The 26,132-nt window shown below is 38.2% G+C and overlaps 3 protein-coding genes across 6 annotated transcripts in view; all 3 read left to right on the plus strand.

The window, feature by feature from the left end:
* hoxa5 (homeobox A5) overlaps nucleotides 1–22,372 on the plus strand; it is a 29,513-nt gene extending 7,141 nt beyond the window's left edge. Inside the window, exons 3-4 of one of the 3 annotated variants that reach the window (XM_033047640.1) lie at nucleotides 1–152; nucleotides 21,330–22,372. The gene's annotated coding sequence lies outside the window, so the exon portion shown is untranslated. Of the gene's footprint in view, nucleotides 153–1,897; nucleotides 2,319–21,329 lie in introns of those variants that run through there. The other 2 variants (XM_033047646.1, XM_033047653.1) reach the window with 2 other exon arrangements.
* On the plus strand, nucleotides 62–22,372 carry hoxa4 (homeobox A4). Of its 2 annotated transcripts, XM_033047665.1 has the most exons (5): nucleotides 62–152; nucleotides 2,968–3,133; nucleotides 7,597–8,232; nucleotides 8,580–12,933; nucleotides 21,330–22,372. In XM_033047665.1, the coding sequence occupies exons 3-4, from the start codon at nucleotides 7,815–7,817 to the stop codon at nucleotides 8,903–8,905; spliced, it is 744 nt and encodes a 247-aa protein (XP_032903556.1). In that variant the 5' UTR covers nucleotides 62–152; nucleotides 2,968–3,133; nucleotides 7,597–7,814; the 3' UTR covers nucleotides 8,906–12,933; nucleotides 21,330–22,372. The 2 variants fall into 2 exon arrangements, with proteins under 2 accessions (XP_032903556.1, XP_032903566.1); XM_033047675.1 differs by lacking the exons at nucleotides 62–152; nucleotides 2,968–3,133 and adding an exon at nucleotides 3,140–5,401.
* The window catches only part of hoxa2 (homeobox A2), a 14,579-nt gene continuing 9,776 nt past the window's right edge, over nucleotides 21,330–26,132 (plus strand). Inside the window, exon 1 of the mRNA XM_033039426.1 lies at nucleotides 21,330–21,383. The gene's annotated coding sequence lies outside the window, so the exon portion shown is untranslated. The remainder of the gene's footprint in view (nucleotides 21,384–26,132) is intronic.

Consider the following 26,132-nt stretch of genomic DNA (forward strand, 5'->3'; position numbering starts at 1 on the left):
ATGATTTCTCTCTATGGTTTGAGGCTGCCATTTTACGTGAACGATATTTTTTTTAGAAACACGGGTTCATTATTGGGGCGTCTTTTACGAAGTTGTTCTTCAAGAAGACCCTTGGCCAAAGACATACACGCAGTACAAAGGCAATCTGTTCAGTGAGTCAAACATAAATTATCAATAAATTAAATTTCCGTCAGAACAGAATATTTATTCTGAAATTATAGTGAATCAAATTTCCCTTAAAAAGCTGCTTTGCAATGTCTAAATAGGACATAATTGCAAAAATATTTTAGTTTCTTAAATAAGCTATTGGTTAAGTTTCATTTGAGGAACTTAATTCAGAGCTTTAACGTGTCATATATTTACCCTTTAAGACGCCATCTCATTAATCGATGGTTAAAATTAAAAGCAGCCTCTCAGGCAACAATTCTCTTATCGCGGTAAAAATATAAATGTAAAACAAATGAAAGGTTGTGTGTGCTAAAGAGATGGACGACATAAAATCTGGAATGCGACGTGCTTACGTTTCGTCTGTGCTAAGGGCATCGAAAGGGCACCACGTTCTTCAATTGCAATGTATGCTAGTTTATCTGTGGATAGAATAGAAGTTTCCCTAAACTGTATACATGAGATTCTTTCTCAAATCTAGAGCAAGGTACAGGCAATTTAATGGTGCAATTTAAATGTTATGTATGAAACGAATGTAGCTTTATATTATGCGACACACTTCTGGGGGCCCCCCTTCAGTGGATTTTTGGTAGTTGGGGGGTGGAAAGTGCGTCTAGCAGTATTGAGATTTCCTATTTATGAGAAAGTAAGATAATTGGTTTGCCATTCATTACAGCACAAAATAACACGTAGTAAGTGGTAATATTCATGTTTGGGAACATTATGCGTTACCACACAGCTTACCCACAGGGTAAATACATATAAATGTAGGTGTGAGAATATTATCCACGTGTTAACCTAACACATAATGTCAGATTACCCAGCAAGCTGAATCAGTGTTTTGCCGACTAATTTCCTTCTTCAGTTGTATTTAGTTTACATGTTTGACTTTTAACGATATGGTTAGATGAAATATCTAAATTCTTAAAATTAAGGATATTAACAGAAAGTAACACACATATGCTCTCAGGACTTGAGTCGTATTCAAATTTTATTGCTTTATTTGTATGAAGTCCCTTGATACGAAGGTTCGTGGTATTAACTGTATTTCAGTCGAGACAAATAGTGATCTTAAGAAATAGATTGTTATTCAAAACGCTGCCATGATTTTTTCACCCGTAAAGTTTTGACTGCAGTATGACCTTGCAGAAATAGAGACCTTGTTAAGCCCCTGAAATGCTTTCATTAATAACTGCTGTGTTCGCTGGTATAGTAGATATAATAACCGCCTGAAGAATTGCGTACATTTCATTGTATCCTGCTGCAGTGGGAAAGGGGGGGAAGCATAGGTGGACTCACTAAATAAACCGATATTGTCTTTTATTTTATTACCAGAGATTTGTCCATCATAAAATAAAAAGTGTGTGTGTGTGTGTGTGTGTGTGTGTGTGTGTGTGTGTGTGTGTGTGTGTGTGTGTGTGTGTGTGTGTGTGTGTGGGGGGGGGGGGGGGGGGGGGGGGGGGGTATGGGAGAGTACAAATGAATTCTCATGCACACCTTAAGATATCGTTGCCCAACGATAAAAATAGCAATTTGAATTACTTGTGTTTATGCGTTTGCATTTGTTAACGCGCGGAGGCAGGAAAGGGTAAATTGAAACAGTCTTTTGGAGACAGTTTAGAATCACAGAAAAAAAACGTAACAACGTTTATTATTTCTCCTCTTCCTTGTGATATTTAATGTCTGTAGTTGAACTTAAGATAATTCGTAGTGTATTTTGTTTTATCTTCAGAACGAACGAACCTCAGTCTTGCCAAGGGACATAAAAATGCGCACCTCTTTTGCTACAATATACAATTTGGATTGGAAATGTTTTGATGGTGTGGGGGATTTTCGTTCCTTAAATCACAGAGAATATGTTTCCAGAAAGGAAAAAGAAGGAATTGAAGGAAATTGTATCTGCACACTCTGCGACTCACCAGCAGAGCTCGCTTTAGACCAAGTTCACAGTCAGTTTTAGCATGGGCTGAGAGCTCACGTATCCATTGTTCTATCTGTGTAACAGGGAAAAAACGAATATGCTAAAGTAAACTCACGCTAAATTGAGTTGTTTTTTTTCGCTGTGCTATCTATAATTACATCGGCTGGTCGCTGCAATAAAAAAACTTACCCAGTTTGGAATATCCAACAAAATAAAGGAGCACTTGAATGAACAGCTTGCAGACTGTTGAGGTTCATGCCATTTTTGAAATTAAAGGAGCGCTTCGCTTATGGGGGAGCAGGGTGGGAAGAGGGTTGGGTGAAGGGTAGAGGGGGAGGGGTGGTGGTGTGGGGTTCTTTTAGCCTTCCCAAACTTGAAATTAGCCGTACATCATGAAAATAGTGAACGAAAAGGGATATTATTTAGTCCCCAATGGTGCTTTGAAAAAGGCTCCCTGTACGGTGGTTGGCAGGGCGGTACAACTATAGGTCAAAAAGTTGAGGGTCAAAAGTTTACGTTTTGCACGACTTGCAATCATCTGCTCAGACAGAGTTTGATGTCAATGTTATAGCACGATCTTGACTATCAGCACAAAAGATAAAATTGCTTTGAGTTACCCGTGTATCATGCTATGGACTCCAGGTGAACCCTAGCGACTGAACGACCTCAATTACTGACGAAAGGAAAGAAAAAAATGTTCTTTTCATGATCGAGACACATTGTATTTCATATTGAATAATCGACTGCGGTATATTTTCTATCTGCTGTGTAAATGTATCAGGTAAATCTTCAGTAACTGTACAAAAACCAAACGACTTTTGTCGAAAAAAATACAATTGTTTTATTTAGATTCTCATTTTTCTGCCTGAAAAACATTTTAGGGGTTAAGATGCAGTCTGTCTGTTGAATTCCACTATACAGCAGCGTACACAATCTACCCCAAGGCAAAGATTTACATCAATTAGATTTAGATTCAGAGAAACCTTCTTGCAAAAAAAGAAATGTAGAACAACTGCTGCTAATTTAGAATTAATGAAGACTTCACAGGTACATATGTTCGAAATGACATCTAGTTTAAATCATAAAATTATATAGGGATGTAGCCTATGCAATACTTCATTTAGTTCTGTTTTGCTCACTTGGTTAGACGTGTAGCCTTTAAAAACAAAACGACACATATAATGTTGTTTAAATCTTATTTACATCCTTGAATATTTTTATTTATTTGAAGAAATATATGATGAGGACTTGTTTTCTTTACCATTTAAATATATAATAGCAATGATTTACAAATGAGTCAGCACTGGAACCATTATAGATTCGTGGCTAATGCTAAATATGGGTTGCAGATTAATATTGACTGTGCTTGCAGTGTTCAAAGTAAAGAATTGAATCAGAGAAGGACAAATGTTGTCTAGGGCATTAATTTTAGATATACCGAATATCTGGTCACAGTTAGTTGCACTATTGCCGTTTCGTCATATTAAACATAAAGATCAAGTCCATTTTATATAAAGATTGTTAGAAACCATAAAGCTTTCACATATATGTTTGTTAGATCTTTGGATTTACACGGTAGCAAGTTACAAGCAACTGGAGACAATGTATTTCGCAAAACTACATTACAGTTCTACCTTGGAACTGGAGAATGCGTGCTTTCGAAAATCATTGGTACACAGGTAATGGGTTAGTTTAAAGAAATATCAGAAATTACAGAGATAAACGAAAATAATGCTGGTTGCGAGCAGGTCGAATGGCATAACCCGTATACCGAGAGTTTGCAAAAAGACGAACCATTTCATATGCGGTACGAAAATAAATGCATTATTCAGTAGGTAAAGAAGCCATCTTTACTCGGAGTCCATCTAACCTTCTTCTTCCCCCACCCCACCCGATCGCATTCCTCTTAAAACACATAATATTCATTTACAATACAGATCTCAACATACACTCACTTTATGTATGTATGGACAAATAGGAATAAAGCTGCTGATAGAGTAAGTGATAAACGTATAGAGAGGTCGCATGTTTTGGTGAACGAGGAGAACGGCATGCTTTAGTGCAACACATAGAAATAAAGAAAATAAGGAAATCCATCATGCATAAAGTGACCTTTATACCCCCCTAAAAAATGATCGGAAACTTATTTCAAACGAATAATTTCGTTTTGCAATGTTGACACTTGTTACTAGAATAGTTTGTAAGAAATTAAAAAAATATTCCTAAACGGCAATAGAATCGATTGGGAACACTCGGCCGGTGAATTTGAGGGGGAAAAGGTCTACGTGTCACAATTTTAAAACTGAATGTTATAGATTAAAAGCGATTTTTGCCTAAAATAGGTTTCTTTAAGAAGGATGACATTCTCAAATAAAATGTTGAGGATGAAATTTGGAACACTTAGCATAGGGATGGGAGCACAAATAAGAGGATTTGAAATCAAATGCAGATGTATTAGTGAAACAATACAGCGCTTTGTGCAACTTTTTTGAAAGTTTAAATTAATTTCAAATTCCTAAAAGCAAATTATCCGATCACGGATGTTGTTAAATATTAGTCGGTATGGTCCCGATTTGTATTTTTCTCTGATCATCAAACAGATATTTACAGATCTATTGATTTTTTCACTCGAAGTTATATTTACAAATGTTTAAAGACGGTTATCGAATAGTCTCTATAGACTATATAGGCAGTGTAGAACCCATGCATTTTGGCTACTTTCTCCCCTCCACAAAGGTAATGACCTGGGCAAAACACCCTGGTATTTGAATGAGCACTATAGGCCTTTTAGAAATAGCTAAGTCCAAGGCCGAGGTGAAATTCAGGTCACCGCGTCTAACAAATATGAAAATGTCGCCTCACGAATGGCACGCCTTGTTACTTAACAAAGACTGTCAATGTATAAGATTAATAAGAAACAAAATGCACACGGTGTCACTTTTCGGTCACTTCCAAACTTAGCTTCGCGTATCCCTTACGAAATCCCATTTCATTGAATAAAACCTTTTGTTTTGTTTCCCGGGTCGAAGTCCAATAAATGCACAGTTGTGCAGCTCTGTGGGATGCGGTGCAAGCTTGCTCGAAGATGTATCTTCGAAATGTACAATTTTATTTGTTTTATTTTGTTTTTGACTCGGACTCCGGCTGTTTTGACCATATGCCCCAGATAGAGATGGGAAACAAGTACATTTTGGCATGGTACAATCTATTTGATAAACCCCGAGCAGTGCAGATGGATTCGGACGGTCAATGAAGAAAAAATTACACCCTTAATCAACTAAACTACCGATTTGCTGTTCGGAAGAGTTAAGGCTGGTAAAGTGTAATTTCTGATTTATTAAACCGCGAAACAAATCTTCAATTCAGTACCTCAGAACTTGGATTCTCTTTAATGTGAAACGGATTTCTTCACCACGACTCTTTATAAAATTAAAATTTGATGCAAGTTCTTAAAATGCCCATGATTTGGAAATGTCGTAAAAAGCGTTAACTTTTCCTTTCTTTTTAAAATGGCTGTAAATCTAGCCTTGCAGTAAAAATGTCAAACGTGCAAGCAGGCGAGGTAACACTTGGGGGTCTTGGCTCCATCTCTGTTTATTATGAAAAAATGCTCTGGCGACTGACCTGCATTTGGACGTCTTCAGAAACGTTCTGTGTTTATACGATGAGCCTCTAATTCCCTATTTTTCGACAAAGAGCGTAAATATAGACATGGCCCAAGCTAATTACAGGACTGCTTTATTTACTGGCAAGTTACTTGGTCGGTGCACAGCGATGCACCCTAAGTCTGCCTAAGAGAAGGTGAGGGGTGGGCACAATTATTTTAGGAAGTTTGTCAGAATAAAGGGTTTGTTTGGCAGAATCTAAGATTTTATGAACATAATTTCGACAAATTTATTTCGTAAAATATTCAAACAATATTATACACTGTTTAAATAGACACATTTAATTACGTTATTCTAGTGGTATGTAAAATAAAATCGCCCAAAATATTAATGATCCTATTTAAATTGTCCCACACATAGCTTCTTTGAATAGTGAGCAGTGAAAATAAGCATGTATTAATTACATCGAGAGTCAATTGATTTTACAGCTTGGTGTTTAATTGAACGCGTTCTAATGGACGATTACACTGCGCTGCAAAACAGGGTGGGTTGGTAAATGTACTCTACTAACTACGTGTTCCAGTGGTTGGAAAATATTCTCTCTCATCAAATGTGCCCTAATGTGTCTGGATGCAGTGTATCGTCCAACACATAAAATTGAGAGTTTACCGCTTCCTTTATTGACAAGAACGAATGTTATGAATCACTTTTATTACAGTCCAGAAAGCATATTTCATATGATTACTTTGGAACTGTAACGCGCAATGCACCAACTTGGCACTTTTCTGTTATGGCAACTACTTAGTATGTTTATTTGGGATAGAACTGAATTCGAATATAAGCATGGTAGGATTTTAATCAGGTTAATCAATCCAAAAAGCTAATTAGTTCGTACAATTTTGCGCAAGTTATTACTGCCTTTAAAAAAAAGGAAGTAAACAATAGAAAGTGTTATCAAATATTACTGGTGCTTTAATCCAATTCTATAACAGGTAACACATATTGAAATAGCATTTTGTTTTCATTTTGTTTTCATGCAGACGTGACATGAAATGATAGAATCACCTGGTATTCATTTTTTTAGCTATTAGCTATACAGGGAGATTAAAAAAAGCAGCTTTATTTCAAAATTCAAATGTTCAAAATTGACAAAGTTTACTAAATTCCCTACAATAAAGATTCATTCAAATTAATTGCTTTACTGAACAGTTGTGCTGAATGCATTCTCTTTTTTTATATATAAAAGTAATGCAATCACTATCCACGTTTACTGGGCATTTCCAATAACAATGTTCGTTTCATGTCATTTTTATTCCACGCAACACAATTAAATCAGTTTTTTTTTAAAAAGCAATCGAACATTAAACTGACAGTTTGTTTTAACAAATTTTATTATGCCATGTAGGAATACCAATTGATTACATAACGTTTTGTAATATGCATTAAGTAAACATAACAACATCTTCCGACGTTCGCTAGGGTTATCGAACATTTAGTTAATGTAATTTTACTGTAGGTTCTGCAGTATGATACTCGAAAAGCCTCATGTGTTATTATAATAAGTATAATATTTTCAGGATTTTATGGGAATTCTTCTTTCAAGGACTGAATCTCAGAATGCCTTTAATGATATTATTGATTCCCAAATCCCCTTAATGTCCCGCCGATAAATGGGCGAAAATTGTTTATATCGCCGCATTTTCGGAAAAGAATGAACTATTTCAGACATTATCAGACCGCTGTAGATGTTATCTTGTGATATTTTCCGCGTCACAACATATTTTACAAATATCTGTTTCGATAAAATATCGCAACATCATTGTTTATTTTAAGTTATTTTACAAGTACTTCTTTTTCTGACTATTTCAGTTCTTTTTTTCTTTTTATGCGGCAATGTAATTTCAGGGAAACGAGATTTTGAATGATAATATGGATTTTTTCACTGGACTCCATGCATTCATCATTGGTGTATTTCCTTATCCGGGACCCACAGCCACTCTTCCCATTGGCTGCCGACATCACATGAACAGCTAACTTTATACACTTGACAGCAAGTAGGAGGGTTTTATGGAACAGAAAAACGACAACGCGAGAAAAATTAGTATTTTGCACTTCAGAAATTAATGACCATGAGTTCGTTTTTGATAAACTCCAACTACGTTGAGCCAAAATTTCCACCTTGTGAGGAATATTCTCAAAATAACTACATACCAAGCCAATCTCCTGAATACTACGAGCGGCCGCGGGACACTGGATTCCATCATGAGGCACTATACCCACAATCAAACTACCCAGAGCCGACCTACAGCTTCAACAATGTCCAAGGCACTGGCAACCAAGACATGTCGCAAAGAGGTCATATCCAGTCGCAGGCTAGCGTCCAAAATCACATACCGAGACAGAATCAGCTTTGTGAAGTGGTCCCAGTAGCCACACCAGCTTTGTGTAGCCAAAACGCGAAAAATGCCACTGTACAGAAGGGTACTCTCAGCAAAGAGCCCATAGTTTATCCGTGGATGAAGAAAATTCACGTTACCAACGGTAAGTAACTAAAGCTAACTGAAACAATTAAAATTCACTTGAAATCGGATGTGCGGAACCCTTTCTGTAACTAGCCCTTTCATGAGATTTACGATCACCTAACAGTTAGGTCGGTAATTACAGAGCCCATAAATTTGATTGCCCTGGATCCCGCTTCTGGCCATGTGTCTTTGATGCTTTTCTAACCTAAATACCCAGAGCCATTTTATTGCAGTAGATTGTTCTCCGTTGTCAGAACACTTGACAAAAAACTCTGACTTTTATAACCTTCCTTCACGTACATTTAAACCCATTGTCAGATTCGTGCTTGTCTCTGTATTTATGTTTGGTTACTTTTTTTTGTTCAGTGAACCCCAATTACACTGGAGGAGAGCCCAAACGGTGTCGAACTGCTTACACGAGACAACAAGTATTAGAGCTGGAGAAGGAGTTCCATTTTAACCGTTACCTAACCAGGCGTCGACGCATTGAGATTGCACACACTCTTTGCCTGTCTGAACGCCAGGTGAAGATCTGGTTTCAGAACAGAAGAATGAAATGGAAGAAAGATCACAAACTGCCTAACACTAAGATGCGTTCTGCTAGCTCATCATCTTCTGCAAGCCAGCAAACACAAGTATCCTCCCAGGGCCCACAGCCAGATGGTTCAGCACCAAATTCATCAAGCCTATAGCTGCTTCGCGTCTCCAACCCCTCTCCCACAACATAGTTTGGACCAAAATGTGTTTGCCACATAATTGACTTGAATGGGGAAGGATTTCTTGCAAGGAAAATATTCTTCCATGAGATATGCTACTAACCTCATGAGGTCAAGCATTTATATTGTGTTAACCCATTCTCAGCAGTCTTTTAAAATGTTTTCTGTTTGATTGGGTACATTCAGTATCCTTCATTACCCCCACATGCGAAGTTCTGTCAAAATGGCTTCTACCATGATATTCAATGCAAAAAAGAGCAAAGGACCGTGAATAATAGATATTGTGAAGAACTGTAAGCGTCATCATTTCAACTAGTGTAGTCTGTTGAAATATTTGTGAGAATATAAGGATAAACATGTTTGTAGAAAATGAGAAAGGCAGCAATATTTGTGGATGTGGAAATGTTTTTTTAGAGCAAATAAACTGTTCAGATGCTACATATATAGGAAATAAATTATGTCGCCAGCGTTATTTAAGGTGTTTTCTTTATTTTAAATCTGTATCCTCTATATAGTTGTGGTACTGATATCAGTGTACGAATGTGAAAAGAGCTTATTCAGAGATTTCAGACGAGTTGTTGTATATTTAACAGTTTTGGTACAGTCCAAATGTGACGAAACTGTACAAATCATTGGTAAGATTTATGTATTTTCTGTGGATATTTCAGTGTGCTATGTGCAGTGCCAAAATGTTGCTAAAATTGAAGACACCATTTACTGTGTAAAAACAAAGCCCAAGGCTTTAAATAAAATGTTAATTCGTGGACCATCTCAGTTCTTACGTGTGCAATTTACTTGCAGTCAGGATGGAATAAACACACCAAAACTAACATTTCCTTCTACACCAAAACATGACCATACATTTCATTGATTTAAAAAAAAATGGTCACATTCCTACCCTAGCAATGCGGATTTAAAAAAAAAGGAAAAACAGGGTGTGATTCCGAAGAATAACTCAGCGAAAGGGGATAAATTATAGTCCAGATCTATAATTCATCTTTCTACAGCCTCTGCACATCAAGTTCTACGTCACTAGGTCGTAAATAATGCAGTAAAATGTGAAGCGATCAAATAATAAGTCATCTGGCGAATGTCCTTTTATAACCCTAATTGTTGTATTTCTGATCCTGAATGAGACTGTAATCACGTGAAATTAGTTTTAGATGGACTTTGCATTCATGGGCCTGAGACATGTTACGTTTAAAATGCGATATCAATGCTTACAGCAACACTCATTCTCTGGGGCCGGGAAACTTAAATTGCCAGGGTAAATACGCGAATATTTGCTGTGACACAATTTTGTTCATCTTGTTGAAAGGGGCTAAATAATTAAGCAACAATTATGTAAATATAAAGTCCTAGTTGACGATTTCTAACGTTATGATAATCTAATCTGTTCCATTATATTATCTGCTTGAAAGAAACCCACAGATATCATGGCTCCTGAAAAGCAGGCTAACCGCAGTATTTTTGTGAAACAAATGATGCATTCTTCAACATCCTGATGTCGATTTTGATACATGGCTTTGCGTAGCAATTGTTTAAAATTCACACTGGAAAGATTCATTCCTTGCTTTTATTTTTCTCTGCAAATTCTGCAGATAATAAGAACTAATGATCTCAATATACTCTATGCACCCCATGAGTGGTGAGGGAAATGTAATTAAGCATGATGCAGTCATTTCTTCCCAAAATTATTTTGTCTAGAAACTGAAATACTCTGTAGTTATGGAAATATTTCCTACAAGTAATCAGAACCTTTGCGAGGAAAAAAAATAAACTCGACTCGACACTTCACTTTCTTTTTAAACCTGTACATATAACCGTAATCTGTGAAGATACTTTGCTTTTAAGGAATTACAAATAAACAACGTTTACATTAAACATAAACTTTATAAAATATGGCTTGTATGAGGTTTACGACCACGGCAAACGAATATAAAAAGGCACAGAAAAGGCGATGAGAAACTTCAGTCTTTAGACAACTGTGCTTGCTTATCTGTAAAAAGGAATTTTAAACAGATTGAAAATAACAGATTTTACCCAGAATCATTAATCACTTCATTCAATAAATACTTCTTTGTATACTTCAACAGCAAGTCTGAAGGGTGATCTTTTAGAAGAGTGTATGAACACATTGGATCTCTTGAATAAAATGTGGCCATCTCGGCACACACCATGAATCCCCCCCCCCCCCCCCCCCCCCCCCCCCCAGTTGTGCTTTAGCTGGGCAACGTTTATTACAAGAGGATATTATAAAACGCATGTTTTCAAAGGCGAGCAATAATTTTCAACGTAAAAATAGTTTTGGATAGCGTAAGTTGATAATACCCTGTCCTTTACATGACCAAACTTTTGTTGCAACGAGCACACGAAACCCCGTTTGCATCTTTTTCTTTTGATGTTTTTGCTTTATTGTACAAGGAACGGTCTTTTGTAATAAAACGTTGCATTGTTTGTCAACGGCTGGGCAACCAGAGTGAGTTCACCCAGAGGACAACTTTTCTGACCGATTAGCCGTTTTTAGCGTTGCAGACTGACCCCCTCAAACCCTTGACCTTTAAGAGATGGACAATGCTCTTTCCACTATTTCCTATGCCTATAGGTAGGAGCCAAAATAATACAGCTCGTTATCCAAGTTAAAATGTCAAAAATGTAACCAATATGTATTAAAACTACATTTAGTTGTGCAGCGATATTGAATATTACACACAGCCGGCCGTACTCCTGCACATTCTCTCACGGACACATATGCACTCACATACATACACACGCACATCGATAAACTGCATATGTCTTAACTTTTTTAAATGTGCAGCGTGTGCTTGGGTAAAGAAAAATCGTCCATGATTTATGTACAAGCTCGGAAGATTGCACGTGATGAGAAACTATGCTTGTTTTGAATGGTTTTAGTGTGGAACATTTTTGTAGTTAATGACTTAAGAGGGTGGATTCCATCCTTCACGAGTAATGAGAGATAATTCACCCACGGGGCACTACATTGTTCTGATTATTGAAGAGAATAACTGAAACATGTTTTTCTGCTAACTTTCTTACTTTCTTGATTCCATATTTGCACACATTTTGCAGCTGACATTTTAGAGAGTTGTTGGTAATTGATTAAAATTATTCCAAAACATTTCTTCATTCGAAATATGTGGAAGTGCATAATCGCCAAATGCACAACATTTGACACAATAATATGATTTGAGTAAAGCTTAACTGATATAGGAAGCAGAATTGCCACAAATCGTTAATTTTATTGGGATCATCGACTATTTTTAACAGCATAATGTTCCCTGTCACACTTAAAATAACTAGTCTTATGCACTATGATAATGCTAGGCGTTTGTAGACCTACAGACACAATATACAACCTAATACACATTTGGGTGGTATAATAAAATATCGACTGCGGCTAGTGAGGGTCGATTCGGTGTCAAATTTAACAGCCTTATGGGGGGTGCAAAGTCACATATGAAAGAGTTAGCCTTCCGTGTGACGGTTATGTATGCGGGGTACTGTAACACTGAGCTTCAATATCAAACTGTCAGGTGGACAATAAAGACAGTTTGAAGAAATGCCCAAGAATGTTGGACCGAGGCAGCTCAAAATGTAGGTGACATCAATGGCGGACCTGTCAAATCTGGGATCAGCACAGGCCAGTCATTTTTGCATTATCACTTACCAGCGAGTATCCAAAGACTAAAAGTAAACCCGAACAATAAAGATTCAAGTAAGAAGGACGCAAAGAGAAAAAAACACCACACTCCAAGATAAAGGGTCACGCGTCTCCTCCGTGTATGTATTGAAATTTTAATCTCTCTTGTCACGTGACTCATTAAATAATTAATGCAGCCGGTCCGGAATAGATATGTAGTCGTCAGTATTCGCACTAGATCTGTTTCAGTCTGATGTGAAAATGAACTTTCCTTAAAAAATAAGTCTATAATTGGAAGATCTGTCTGAGAAAGTGAAGTGGCACAGATCAGCTCAGAATTGTGGTAAGTAGTGTCTTTGTGATTTGTTTTTTATTTTGCTTATGTTTTAAGATTTTTTTATTTCTTTAAACTGTCATAAATGTGATGAATAGCGCCCTTTAGTATTCAGATTTAAATCACGGCATGTCTGTGATGGTGTTTAGTCAGTCTCTCGCGTGTCAGTAATATTTTAGATTTTTTCATGATTAATTGCAACAAATACAAACACATATGATGATGTTCTAGTTCACAGTATGTATGCCTGGATACCACGGTGTAGCTGTGCTGCTTTGTTCAATTTCCCTGTCGTTAATAAATCACCATCTCTTACATGCGCAGGGCTGAAAGGCAACTGTAGGCAGGAGCGTTTGGAAATGAAGAGGCATCAGCTAAATTCCTCTATGATTCATTAATTTGAGCGATTTACAATAAATGACAGAGTTATGGTACTCCTGTAAATGCACTAACATATGTAATTCTAAACAAACTGCAGCACTTATTTTGACTATACTCTGCTTGATTTGTATCTAGTAACTATGAACCGGACAATACACATAAGGCTAAAGAGTTACACAGAAACACCTGTCTTCATTATATTTGTCGATATATTTTCAGCCCTACATATTTCTCAAATATTTTATTCATTGAGTTCCACCTGTATTGGAATAAACTCAGAACTCATATGGACGTAATTGTTATCGCGAAAAAAATAACTTATTTTCACAATTTTTCTAGTGTTTATGTTGTTACCTGGCGAAAGAACATTCATAAAACGAGCATTTGCTTATGCTCATAATTAAGTACTGCTCCTAATATTTACAATGAAAGATAATTAGTAAAAGTACATAGCACTTAATTAAATGTCTTATCGCTCCAGTCAAGTACATTTTATTATTACTACTATTCGTTATGATCAATCAAAACAAGACAATTGCAACAGTACACCGGCTGGTACAATGCTTGAACTTCCGGGCTGGCATTCCAATAAAACACTTCTGTAATTGGATCCACCTCCTAAAATTAGAACAGCGCAACGACATTATGAGTTACTATGTGGCAGCTAATGCACGATAGTATAATTTAACAAAAAATGCTTCTTTCAGATCTTTATCTCTCGATCCAAGAAGCAACTTCAGAATAACCCCAATGAGCATTGAGAAAGTCTAGATCTCGAAGTTAAGAGGTTAAAAAAAAAGAATTAATTGTAATTGAAATTTCATGTCTACTTTCAGGTAGACTCATTTTGTTTTAGTGTAACAGGTGGTTTGGTGCTACAGTTCATCGGAATCAGTGGACACTAAATGAAAATGTCATTTATTTTTCCAACTCCGTTATAAGACGAGAGGTTGTGAGCTCTCCACAGAGCTGATTCCATCCATGTTAAAATGTATTACCCAGTCGCAAAAGGTAGTCATGGAGCCATTTGAGAGTGTCAGTTTGGTGGTTAGTTGAGGGAACAAAAGCCTTGGGTACTTCCTTTGTTTGGCGTTCACAGCAACCTCAAAGAATTCACAAGAGCCACAAACACAGAGCTTGATTTATTTTTAAAAATCGAGAGTAAAATCAAGACCACAATAACTCTGGTTATTTCGAGGAAAACAACTTTTAAGTATTATTAAATATCGCTTATGCGTCCATCATATGCATTGGTAGGGAAGGGTACTCTAACTACAATTGAGCAAGGGAATTATGTTCCTTTAAATGCTAATTTGTTGCCGAAAGGATTGATAAAATGAGAGTGCGTTGTGCACCTACCTCTTTATTTGTATATGGTGCCAATGTTATTCCAATGTAAACCTCCCTACTGTCTATGTTTATAAAGTTAGCAGGCAAGTTTCATCCCACGTACTAATTTATTGAAGCTAACACGCGATTCCCCAGCTATAATCAACAAAATAGAGTGAAAGGGTTTGAAAACACTACCATGTTTCTTTGTTTAATTATTACCCGACTCACAAGGAAATCAAAAAACCACCGCCTATTTCCGTTTCCCTCATCTCTCTATTTCATGTAAATATCTCCATTCGCTGCATTTCCGATTTGATTTGCAGTTTTATCACGGGCAAAAGAAAACAAAGTTTAAAGAGAAATATTCATTGTCGGCCATCTCGAGATAGAACATTGAAAATCCAATAAATAGTATAAAATGTTCAGCAGCATGTAACATGGGAAATCACGCTTAAGTTCTTGTTTTAAAAAGAGGCTGCCAGTAAGAAGAAGCCACAAGAAAGGATTTGATTTGGGGAAGAACGGCAAAGGCGTCTTCAGTCTGTCCGCTTACTCCTTCATAGCTATCGCGTTATTGGCAATATTGCGTCCGCAGTAAATCGAGTAAATAGTATTGCCAGCTTGTTTACAAGTGATACGAAAGCACAAATGTTCTGGTTAGTTTAAACTGTCGTTTGATAACTGGAGTAGTTTTATGGCGTGGAATGAGGAGTGCAATAAATTACTCGGCCTTAATGCTTTGTTGTGATGGGTTTGTCAATTGCACCCGCATGCAGAAATTAGTTTCTTATATGCCACTCGTAAACTGAAAGCAGCTAAGATTTTACTGATCCTTAGCTCCTTATTTTTAAGAATACTTCCTTTCAAAGCTTACATCAATTAAATATAACCAAACATTGATGTTTTATTTGGACCTCGTTTATTGGCTTTTTATAAATTATTCAACCATCACGCAATTTTATGAACATAAACGTCTGAAAAATGTTCGTGAAATTCCTGTTAATTTACTGTTGTGAGGTCTAATATTTTCGTCCAAAATAATTTATTTTATTCGCTCTTGGGCGAAGTGAACGGAAAACCTATTTATGCGATTTCACGGCAATAAATTATTTTCTGTGAAGTTTTACATATGTTAGTTACTAATGTCTAAATGGTTGTCTTTTTAAACAAAAACTTAACCTATCTTCCATAAACGTGTGGCGGTGTTTGGTGTTTAAAGTGCAAACCCTATTCACTCTGTATGTTGCACGGCTTCAGCCTTACCTTGCTAATGCATTGGGACTTAGCTCTCCGCAAGACTGGTGCAGCTGTTTCTAAATCAACTGTTTCATAATGTAATGCCAGTTTGCAAACATGCTAACCTAACAATGAGCCACAAAAACTTTATTGTATGCGGTTAATAATCAGATTTAATCCAGATTCTGCAAACAATTATTTTTAAGTCACGTGAACGGATTCCATAGTTTTTTTTTCCTGTCGGCTTGGCCCTGCTTGTTTGCTGGTCGTTTTTTTCTCGCCTTCTCTAATACATAGATCTCACAGAAAACGAGTACCCCAGACGGCTGCAGAAACGTATAAGGGAAACAGTTCAGCAGTTTGAGGGCACCGAATCAGTATTTGTGGAGTAACTTCATTCTCTTGCCTTTCTGGTTTGAGAGAGGTCTGCAGAAAGGAAATGTGCCTGGAGCAAATACACAGCAATATATTGAAAACAGCCGGATAATTTGGAAAATGTAGAATCTACAGTTGAAACTTTCCCCCTGTAAAGCACATTATCAATTTCACAGCAGTCTTTATCTGTCCTTTGAGGCTGGATTGGATTTGGCTGAATTGTCAGGTAAGCTATACGACTTCTTTGTAGCTCTGTCTATCTGCACAGAGGATAAATTCCAGTCTAGTTAGTAATTGATGGCTCAAAACTTGACCTAAGGAAAGGGAAGTCATTGCTTATCGTCAAGCCCGAAGGCCCCTTTATTCGCATTCTCCTTTCTTTATAATGCCAGTGTTGATAAAAGTTACGTTCTCGAATATTTATGGCCGAATTATATATTTTTAGAAGTCGTTTCGGACAATCCTAAAATGGATAAACAATCTGACTCTGGAAAGGAAAATCTAACAAAATGCCTTGGGCTTTAAGGGAAGTCAGTGTTTGGATGGTTCCTTCTACCCAGTGCACTGCTTTAACTTTTCTGGGGGCGAATATGCGACCATGTCCATGTCCAAATATCAGAAGTTTCCTTCTCCAAAGATACCTACAATTAACAGTGTTTCCTCTTTCTTTCCTTCTTTCTTTCTTTCTTTCGGGTGGCGGTGCGGCGGGGTCGGTCGGGCTGGCGGGCGGGCGTGCGGGCGTGCGGGGGCGGGCGGGCGGGAGGGGGCGGGCGGGCGTGCGGTAGGTCGTGTGCCTTTGGGCGGGGGCGGCGTGCGGGCGGGCGGGCGGGGTGGGGGCTGGCGGGCGGGCGGGCGGGCGGGGGCCGGGCCGCGGCGGCTGCGGCTGGACGGCGGGCGGGCGGGCGGGCGGGCGGGCGGGCGGGGGCGGGCGGGCGGGCGGGGGGGGGGGCGGGCGGGCGGGCGGGCGGGCGGGCGGGCGGGCGGGCGGGCGGGCGGGCGGGCGGGCGGGCGGGCGGGCGGGAGGGCGGGCGGGCGGGCGGGCGGGCGAGCGACCGGGCGGGCGAGCGAGCGAGCGAGCGAGCGAGGAGCGAGCGAGCGAGCTGAGCGAGCTGATTGTCGAGCGACGAGCGAGCGAGCGAGAGAGAGAGAGAGCGAGAGAGTCCTAGCGAGCGAGCCAGAGAGCGCCCGCGCGCGCGCCGCGCGAGCGAGCGCGCGCGCGCGCGCGCGCTCTGAGCGCGAGCCGCGCGCGCAGCGCTCGCGGGCGGCGCGCGCGCTCGCCGCGCGCGATAGAGAGAGAGAGAGAGAAGCTAGCTAGCCTATCGAGCGAGAGAGCGAGCTAGAGATCCATCTATCTATCTATCTATCTATCTATCTATCTATCTATCTATCTATCTAATCTATCTATCTATCTATCTATCTATCTATCTATCTATCTATCTATCTATCTATCTATCTATCTATCTATCTATCTATCTATCTATCTATCTATCTATCTATCTATCTATCTATCTATCTATCTATCTATGATGAATGCGCGGATTTGGTTGGAACTATGAATCTTGAGAATATGCAATCATTGAAAAGTTTACTGAGTTTAAAAGTAAAATAGATTAGTCAACGCCCTTCATTTAAAACACTATAACGATCATAATTTAATTTAATTTTCTTATCCGTTCACCAGAAAACTTAAATTATATGCGAGTTTTTCCAAAAAAAGTTCAGAGTGTGTCATTCAGAGCCATCTTGGCCTTAGACAATATCCACTGACGAGAATAGACCTTTAAGAGTATCCACGGTGTGTAAATTAAATTAGAATGTATATTTAAATAATGTGTTTTCGAAATAAGAAATAGCAAGATAGTAGGAGTGGAAGGATGTTAAGAAAGTAAAAACAACATAATAAAGGTTATTTGTGCAGGATATCATTTACAAAGGGAAGCAGCGTTTTACAAACAATTTTAAATTAATTAATTTACTTGCGTAGAATAGAAATATATTAATTACGAATTATTGCATTAAAGGTATTTTAACAATTCCACTCGCAGGAAAATGATAGGCGTACTAATATATTTCCTTAGATAATTTATGCTCCTAAACTTTCAGTGAATGGTGTACCAATGAATAGCTTAAAGAATAAACCTTTACTCCCGAGTTTCAATTCTATCCATTTAATGCAGTTGCTCAATCATCTTCAGAGGTTCCCAGTGAATAATAAACAAGTTTCGCCTTGAAAGTATTTGTACTATTTTTACGCCAAGAAATGTATGTGAGTTATCCAATTGCCCTAAAGCATCTAAACATACATTTTGCATTAGGGTCCCCACGGGCACGGTTTACGATACAAATGGTGGAAAAATCAGTACCATCACATCCTTGTCAAGTCCACCCTTCACCCTGTGCTGCACTGACTAACATCACCTTAGCTTTCCGTGACTGCTTTGTCTTTGTCAGGTAAATACAAACCTTTTCTAGTTCCCATAAGTAGCTTGGTGTAACGTGTGGGTGTTAAGCAAGTCCAATACAATAGCGCTCTAAAAAGCACGCCCTGAAAAGGAAGAGTCGCATAGAAGCTTAACCGCTGTGGGGCTTCCCTGCTTGTTTTGGTCGAAAATGTGGAGTGCTCGCTTCTCATAGATCGATTTAAACTCCAGGCCTTAGTTTTAATTCATTATAAACTGATATTCTTCTGCTCCAAGTAGTTCAGCCTACAGGCTCCGGATGGAGGTCTTTCACACCATGAGACACAGACGACCCAACTTACCTTATCGAGGATTTCCTGCAAAGAATCGTCACGGAACAACCTTCTGCAATACCAACAAAACTGATCTTAAGAAACTTGTTAGGATTTGTTGGGTAAAAAGTTAGGCTTTGCCTGAAAAGGGCATTCCTTTAATTATCTCCAAATCCAAATAAAAGGATTTAAGTTGACGTATGACCACGTGAGCACATAATACAGCGCATTATTGTGGCATTTGGATCGGAGACCCAGGCTGGCTTCGGCTGTGATTACGCTTTTCCACTTTCTGTTAAGAGCCAGCTTTTTTCTTCTAAAGAGATTGCACTCTGAACGCCGGATTTCACATGAAGGAATATATGCGAGCAGGGAGAGATGCTGCATTTAGCGGAATGGATTTTATTTTGAGGTATTTCAAATGCTTCCTTTGATTGTTCATTAATGTGGTGAGTTATTGCTGTTCAAGGCAAAGGTCAGTGGAAAAGCTTACGGGTGTCAGATTGTGCCAGAACACGAGTAGTTTCCCCTTTTCTGCTTGTTTCGCAGCATAATCCATTTCCAGGAATGTTTTGCTCTCCATATGGTAAATATAAACCAAGTTATTTTGTAAAATAGTGTGCGGATCACATGTATGTGTTGTTCCTTAAAACATGAACAATTGAATATTAAAATCCTGTCAATGGCCGCTCTCTGTCCGAATAGGAGCAAACAAAAACAATGTATGTTTATCATATTTATTTCGACGCCAATATATCTGGTTGAAAAGGCCATTAATAAAATGAACATGATAACACATGGCCACTAACCTGCATTTACCTATTCTGATATTTTATTCATTATATAACAAGCTCTGATGAAAGGTTCATCGTCCATTTTTAAAAAATCCTTGTCAGCTAGTTTGTGAATTGTTGTGTCCTTGAAATTCGGTTACTAGGTTTTTCCTCACTATGTGTGAATTGTTGAAATCATAATGAATCACGTCGCTTAATGGAAGGACGTTGAATATTCTATTCTGTGTACGTTGCACAGTGTTTTCATAACAAAAAATAATAATAATCAAGCTTCTCCATGGTTGATCTAAAATCACATTGGCCACATTTGCTTCACCATCAGTGTGGTAATATCAGATTAAGGTAACGTGTAAAGCAGGTTGTATCGGAGGATTATTTACTATCAGATCGTCATTGTGTGAGAATATTGAAGAAATTATCGAAATAAATTAATAGGCGACGGAACCTGAACCAATACCTCCATTGTTTAAGGGATATGTGCGCGATGGAAAGGCAGGAAAAGATTCGTTATGTTATGCTGGAGGTGAAAATGTTATAAAAAATTGCATCCACCAGTGAGCCCTGATCAGAAAAGGTCAGGGTGCTGCGATTTGATTTATGTTTTTGGTGTGCTGAGACAGCCATGCCAATGCAAACTGCTTTAACGAATGCTTTACTTCTTTTTTATATATGACAAATCACATTGGCAATTATTGATAGCCAGATCAGTATCCTATAGTAATTCTACCAATCGTACAAAATTAAGCCAAATGTGGGATGGGTGGGTGTGGGGGTTGTGTGGGTTAAGAGGGGGAGGTGTGTATTGTTGTGGAAAAATGTATAATTGTCAGTAAGTAAAGTTTGTTTTCGGGATCTATTGAATCCTGGGTGATTATTTAATGAATAATAGACATATTGAAGACTAACTTAACTTTGCAAATAGTAATGTCACATATTGTACCATGTGCGGAGAATAGTTACTGCCGCAGTTAGTATTTTTTCTCCCTTTTCTGAGGTCTGAAAGCATGATTTTGTTTGTCCATTCGTGTGTTGCAAGTGCCGTTTTTTTTCCCAACCCTCTCACCCCAATATTAAATATAAACACGGACAATTATTTTTCGTAAAGGTTTAAAAGTTTTAATTACAGTTCGGTTACAGTCCCTTTCTTACATACAATCCAATCTTGAAACAATTGGTCAAAGCTTAAATGCTACAGCTTAACAGCGTTTTGCAGGGTTAATTGGAAGTTTGGTGCAGATGAATTTGGGAAAGGCAGAAATACATAAAATAAGTTATTAGCAATAACGGACGGTAGGTCTACAACAGTTCTTTACGATAAGTCGTGAACCTAAAAAAAAGCCGTTCAATATTCAACGAAGATACTGAAATTTTTAACGCTATTTTCCCATTGATTGGAATATTGTAACTTCATATAATCGATTCAAGATCTTAGCTTGGTTTCTGTCCGTTAATAATTCACATAGAATCAGTCGATGTTCTTAATCGAGGATTTTAGCTCCCCGGCGCCTTTCTTTTTTTTCCGCGGGGAAATTAATGGTTTCTCGATTTCGTTGCAGACTTTGTCCTAAATAACATTTCCACAAGCAAATCCGAGACTGTACAAACTTTCGGTGAGTTTTCATAACTTTTGCAATATGTAAAATTATATATGGTCGTTAAGAATTTGAAATGTTCTCACTGCAAGGTGTCATTTTTATTAGTTCCTGTCCAAGCGGTTGGTAAATACTGAGCTAATTAAAGAACCGCAATAGGCAGTTACAATTTAAATCACGTGTGCTTTAGATTATCTGAAAATAAACCCCAGAAACATATCAGTTATAGAGGAAGTTAGATTCAACCTATACTATAGGTCGTAAAATGGATGCTACATCATAATAGTTAGCATCATCCAAGCGTTAGAACAGCGACAAAAATGTAATATTTTCGTTTATATCTTAGAATTTCAAGCAAGGTACATTCAAATGGAAGTTGTGATGATATATGCTCTTTTGTTGTAAAAAAACATCCATTGCTTATATCAATTCAAATCAACGTTACATCCATTCTCCTCTCTCCGTTTACGTTCCCTTTTAAAAATCGTAGCAATTGACTGAAATCGTTAATGAAAGAGATGAAACATTTCTTATCCAATATTTTAGTTCTCTACATCCAACGACAATGTTTCACAAGGCACACTGACATAAGCGGGGCCTTCAATTTCTATCCAGTTGATCCTGAATTGAAATTCGTGGAGCCAGACTCAGTGATAGAAAGTTTAAGAAAATATCCAGCATCCGTTGGCGTTACCATTTCCCACCTTCGTAGATCTCACGAGAAAAGAAAAGTTGGAGTCAGCACATTAAGATAAGTGGAAAGGCTGATCATTGACAATAAAGTACTTCACTACAGAAAAACATCGAGCGGCTTACTTGTAAAGTTGCAAACGAGTGAATTTTTGGCCCTATCTTCCCTCCTACGCTGCTTGGCTTCCCCTTTCATGTAGTTGCTTCGCAATAAGCGATAGGGGCAAGTGTTTTCTCTTTAGTGCTCTGTTTACAGCCTTAGTGCATGAAGTCATAAATCTTACGTAGCCATAAACGACAGAAGCATTGGTATGCATAAGGGGTGACTATAGCTCATATACTCTTTCATTGCTCGCCTTCTCCCCTTCGTTTTGTTTTCTTCCGGAGTGTAACTTTTCACTCCTACAGCTGAAAGACTTTAACTTTAGCATTTTTAATACCTTTAGTTTCTGGGATACTAAAAAAAATGGATTTGCTTCCGAACCAACCGAACCTGTTTGAAAGCGGCTGCACTTTCACCCGTGCGCCGTATTTCCTCCTAACTATTCTCATGCTGTACTTCAAACAAAGGCCTTCCTTCGCAACAAAGAGTTAATAAAAGTTAAGCCAGTACTTTTAATGCGGAGGGTTAAGTGCCCATATAAAGAATGCAAAGCTCTGTTATGATTTGAGTAATTATTAAAAAGTGTGTTGATTTACATGGGGAAAACTGGTTTCAAGTTTGATTGCCTAGATTCAATGATTGCCAAACCCAGGCGCTTGTGTTCTCCGTGTTGGTTAATTTGCATAATTTTTCACTTGTGACGCTATGTTTCGGGGGAGTTTACCCAGCCTGTCTGTTCAGTACTGCCAGACAGCAAACTTAAAATCCGCGCTTTTAGCATTCAATATTCATAAGAAACATACCCCATTTCTTTGGTATTAGATAAGAGCAGCCACGGAAGCTGATAGTAGTCTATCTCCCTGACCAGGGCGCGCCACCATAATCACAAGAGTGACCATCCAAAAGCTAGAGCCTTCTCTCCAGTTTTTTTTTTGTTGCAGCTCTACCATTTTCCTTTCCCCATTTGTCGTTGTCGCCAACGAGTGAATTTTAGCGCATAAAGTAATTGTTTGCCTCCATTCCAATTAATTCCGAAGTTTTGAAACTCCTGCTTATCGATTTCCCCGGTGAATCTGAAAATATTGTGCCGTGGTCTGCGTCTATCGTCAGAGACTAAGGTAAGCTGGACACAAATAGGCTATCACTCGTGAATGGCGGAGTTTATGTCCCAGTGATTTATGACCATATGACTTAAATCTCGGTTCAAGAAAAGTTCACATGCTATAGTTTCCTTTCATATCGTGACTGATACCCGTAGGCTCCCAATTCGTCTTTTATTTCAATGTTCTGCTTCTCCTTCGTCCTTGATCCGTTTCTTTGAGCTATTTCCATCGCATTTTCGAAGTTTTATGAATTTATTATTGCATGCAATGCCGCCCAAGGCATACAACCACACATTTACCAAGACACTCACGCTGTTGTTCTTGATAGAATCTTAGTTCCAGTGCTTTTCTTCCCACTTTTTTCTACCCTTCTAACCTTAGGGATATATAGAACGACCAAAGTTTTTATGGTGGCATTTTTCATGACAATTTGTCTAGCTTGATGTTATTTCTATCTTTAATTAGCCACGGACTCTAGTAATTTAACAATTGAACAGCTTTCCAACTTGGTGGAATGTTTGCGGAGAACATACTGTGTGTTACTTCAATAGACATCCTTTGTCCAAATGGCAATTTGTATAAGAAGGAACTGTAGATGCTGGTTTAAACTGAAGATACACACAGAATGTTGTAATATACATGCACGTACGTAAACATGCAGCAATAACTGTGCAAATGTCGGTTCCCTGATACAAACTGTCGCTACACTCAAACATATAAACAAAACGAGAATGAATAACAATCCAGATTAAGGTTGATGCTTTAAAAATGTGAAATGGAAGAATAATAGTTTTGCAAAATATTGGAGTGATATTGAGTATAATCAGGTAGAATTAAATCTACAGCGTTTATCCAGGTGAGTAAAGTTGTGTTCAAGAAAAATGGCGGACATGGGCCAAGATACCAAAATATCTTTTTTTTTGTTTTTTGAGCAGCGATTTTATGAAGGAATGAATAAATCACAGCATTTCCTAGCTAGTTTATTACTGCATGCTTATGAATACGTTTTGATAACACAGAATAAGCTGTTATTAATGTAAATTAGTGGCAACGTCTTAAATTAATACCCAATAATACAATACGTTTGGTGATAACTAGGTCCTAAAGCACATATATGCCACGGCCTGGAGTTTAGGCTCAACTGGCGTGAGCTTGCAGCGCCGTAATGCTCCTGTTATGATTTCAATATTCCAAGTGTTTTGTTGTAATTAAACGCTGCTGAAATCAATGGCAGAGAATTCGTTCGGAAGACAGAAGGTTAAACATATCTTTGAAAAACTAAATTTGGTGCTTAAAGCGTCCATTTTCAGAAACACACACAAAGGTGTCATTTAAAACCTGCACTTAGAGCAATTGTGTCCTCGCATGCTGACATCAGCAGTTTCGTTTTCATTTGTAGATGTACAGAATAACAGCGGCCTTGAAGACCATGGTCAAGTCATATTCACTGGAATGCTGCTAAATGTGTTGTATGGCCATATGGGATGTGCAAGAATATAAAATGGTCATGCAGTTCATTAGTATTTTGCCCACCAATTACTTTATGCAAAGCACAGAGAAAACATTTTGAAATTAACGCTTTGAAACTGTACGGTGCATCTCGCTTTACTAGGAGCCTGAGTAATTTTATAGTGGTCTCAGCTTGGCCTGCTGGATATCTCTATCATTTACTGTTTTTTATTTCAGATTTTCATCATCTGCAGTTGTTTACATTTCATAAAGACCCGCTTTGTATGAGAGTGGTTGGTGCAAAGAAAGCCCTGGAAAACAATGAGGTTGCTGGGTTAGGCTAACTTCTTGCTGAAAATAATACTCAAATGTAAACAGGGATCCTTTGATACCCTAACTACCGAAAGACCGCACTGGTGCCAATTATCCGAATATTATTTCCACATTAAATGGTTATCTCGAGGTCATGGCAAACTTTGTGCATCCACTGCGAAAATAATTGAACACTTTCAACTTATTCCACGCGAGAGATTATAATTATTATTTAACTAAGGGGATTGCTACATTTTGTGGGGAATAATAATTAACTGAGGTTTGAAGTGGGTTGTTTACTACCGCTTCCTCGTGATGCATGCGCTTTCTGTAGGCTGGGTTTCCAACTCTTCCCCCGGCCTAGTGACCCCCATACATCAAATTACGAGCAGTTTCAGAGACAGAGCCTATTATCGTTTGGTTGGAAGAAAAGTTCACACCGTGGTCATGACGAAGAACGCCAGTTTTTCAGGTTCCTGGCGCTTTCCGATCCATCATGCGTTTAGCAGGTAGAATTCAAACAGTAAAAGGAAGGCTTGAAAATTTCCGCCCGACCAAATGGTGACCCGTTAAAAGTGGAACCAACAAAAAGCAAGGCATTTCTACTCGCCAGTCTGGGGAAGTTCGGGGAGTCAAAACAAACACGAGTTAAATTATTTAGAAAACAATGCACTCGATGCGGGGCACATACTAAAATTCTTGTCCAAAGCTTTGGGCATTAGAATGTCAAAAACAGCGTTTCCTCTCCAGATCTGCAAAAAATACGATTAATTTCCATGTGATAGGTATGTTCAAATCTGGCCAACACTAAACTACACTTTGCGACGAAGTCTGTCAATAGTTTTCAATGGCGTTCTAAATACTATATTCGCGCACGTTGTCGGCAATTAACTTGATTATCAATTTAATTCTAAAATAAATATATCGAAACTTTGCAAAATCTAGTTTACTTTTTTGTACATTTCATTGCTGAGGAGTTTGTGCTTTTCCGCTTTGGCTCGTTCTCATAAAAAAAACAAATATTGCAAATGATGATATTTCATCTGTGTGAACTTATCTCATTGTATTTGCTTAATTAATGAATGACACATGTAAAACCGACCAGTTTAA

The sequence above is a fragment of the Amblyraja radiata genome, chromosome 2, assembly GCF_010909765.2.
Source record: "Amblyraja radiata isolate CabotCenter1 chromosome 2, sAmbRad1.1.pri, whole genome shotgun sequence".
Taxonomy (NCBI): Eukaryota; Metazoa; Chordata; class Chondrichthyes; order Rajiformes; family Rajidae; genus Amblyraja; species Amblyraja radiata.

Excerpts from the sequence above, each read along its gene's own strand:
- hoxa4 (XM_033047665.1), top strand. The coding sequence starts at position 7,815 with ATGACCATGAGTTCGTTTTTGATAAACTCCAACTACGTTGAGCCAAAA. Across the intron at positions 8,233-8,579 it reads GAAAATTCACGTTACCAACG|TGAACCCCAATTACACTGGA; the intron begins GTAAGTAACTAA and ends TTTTTTGTTCAG.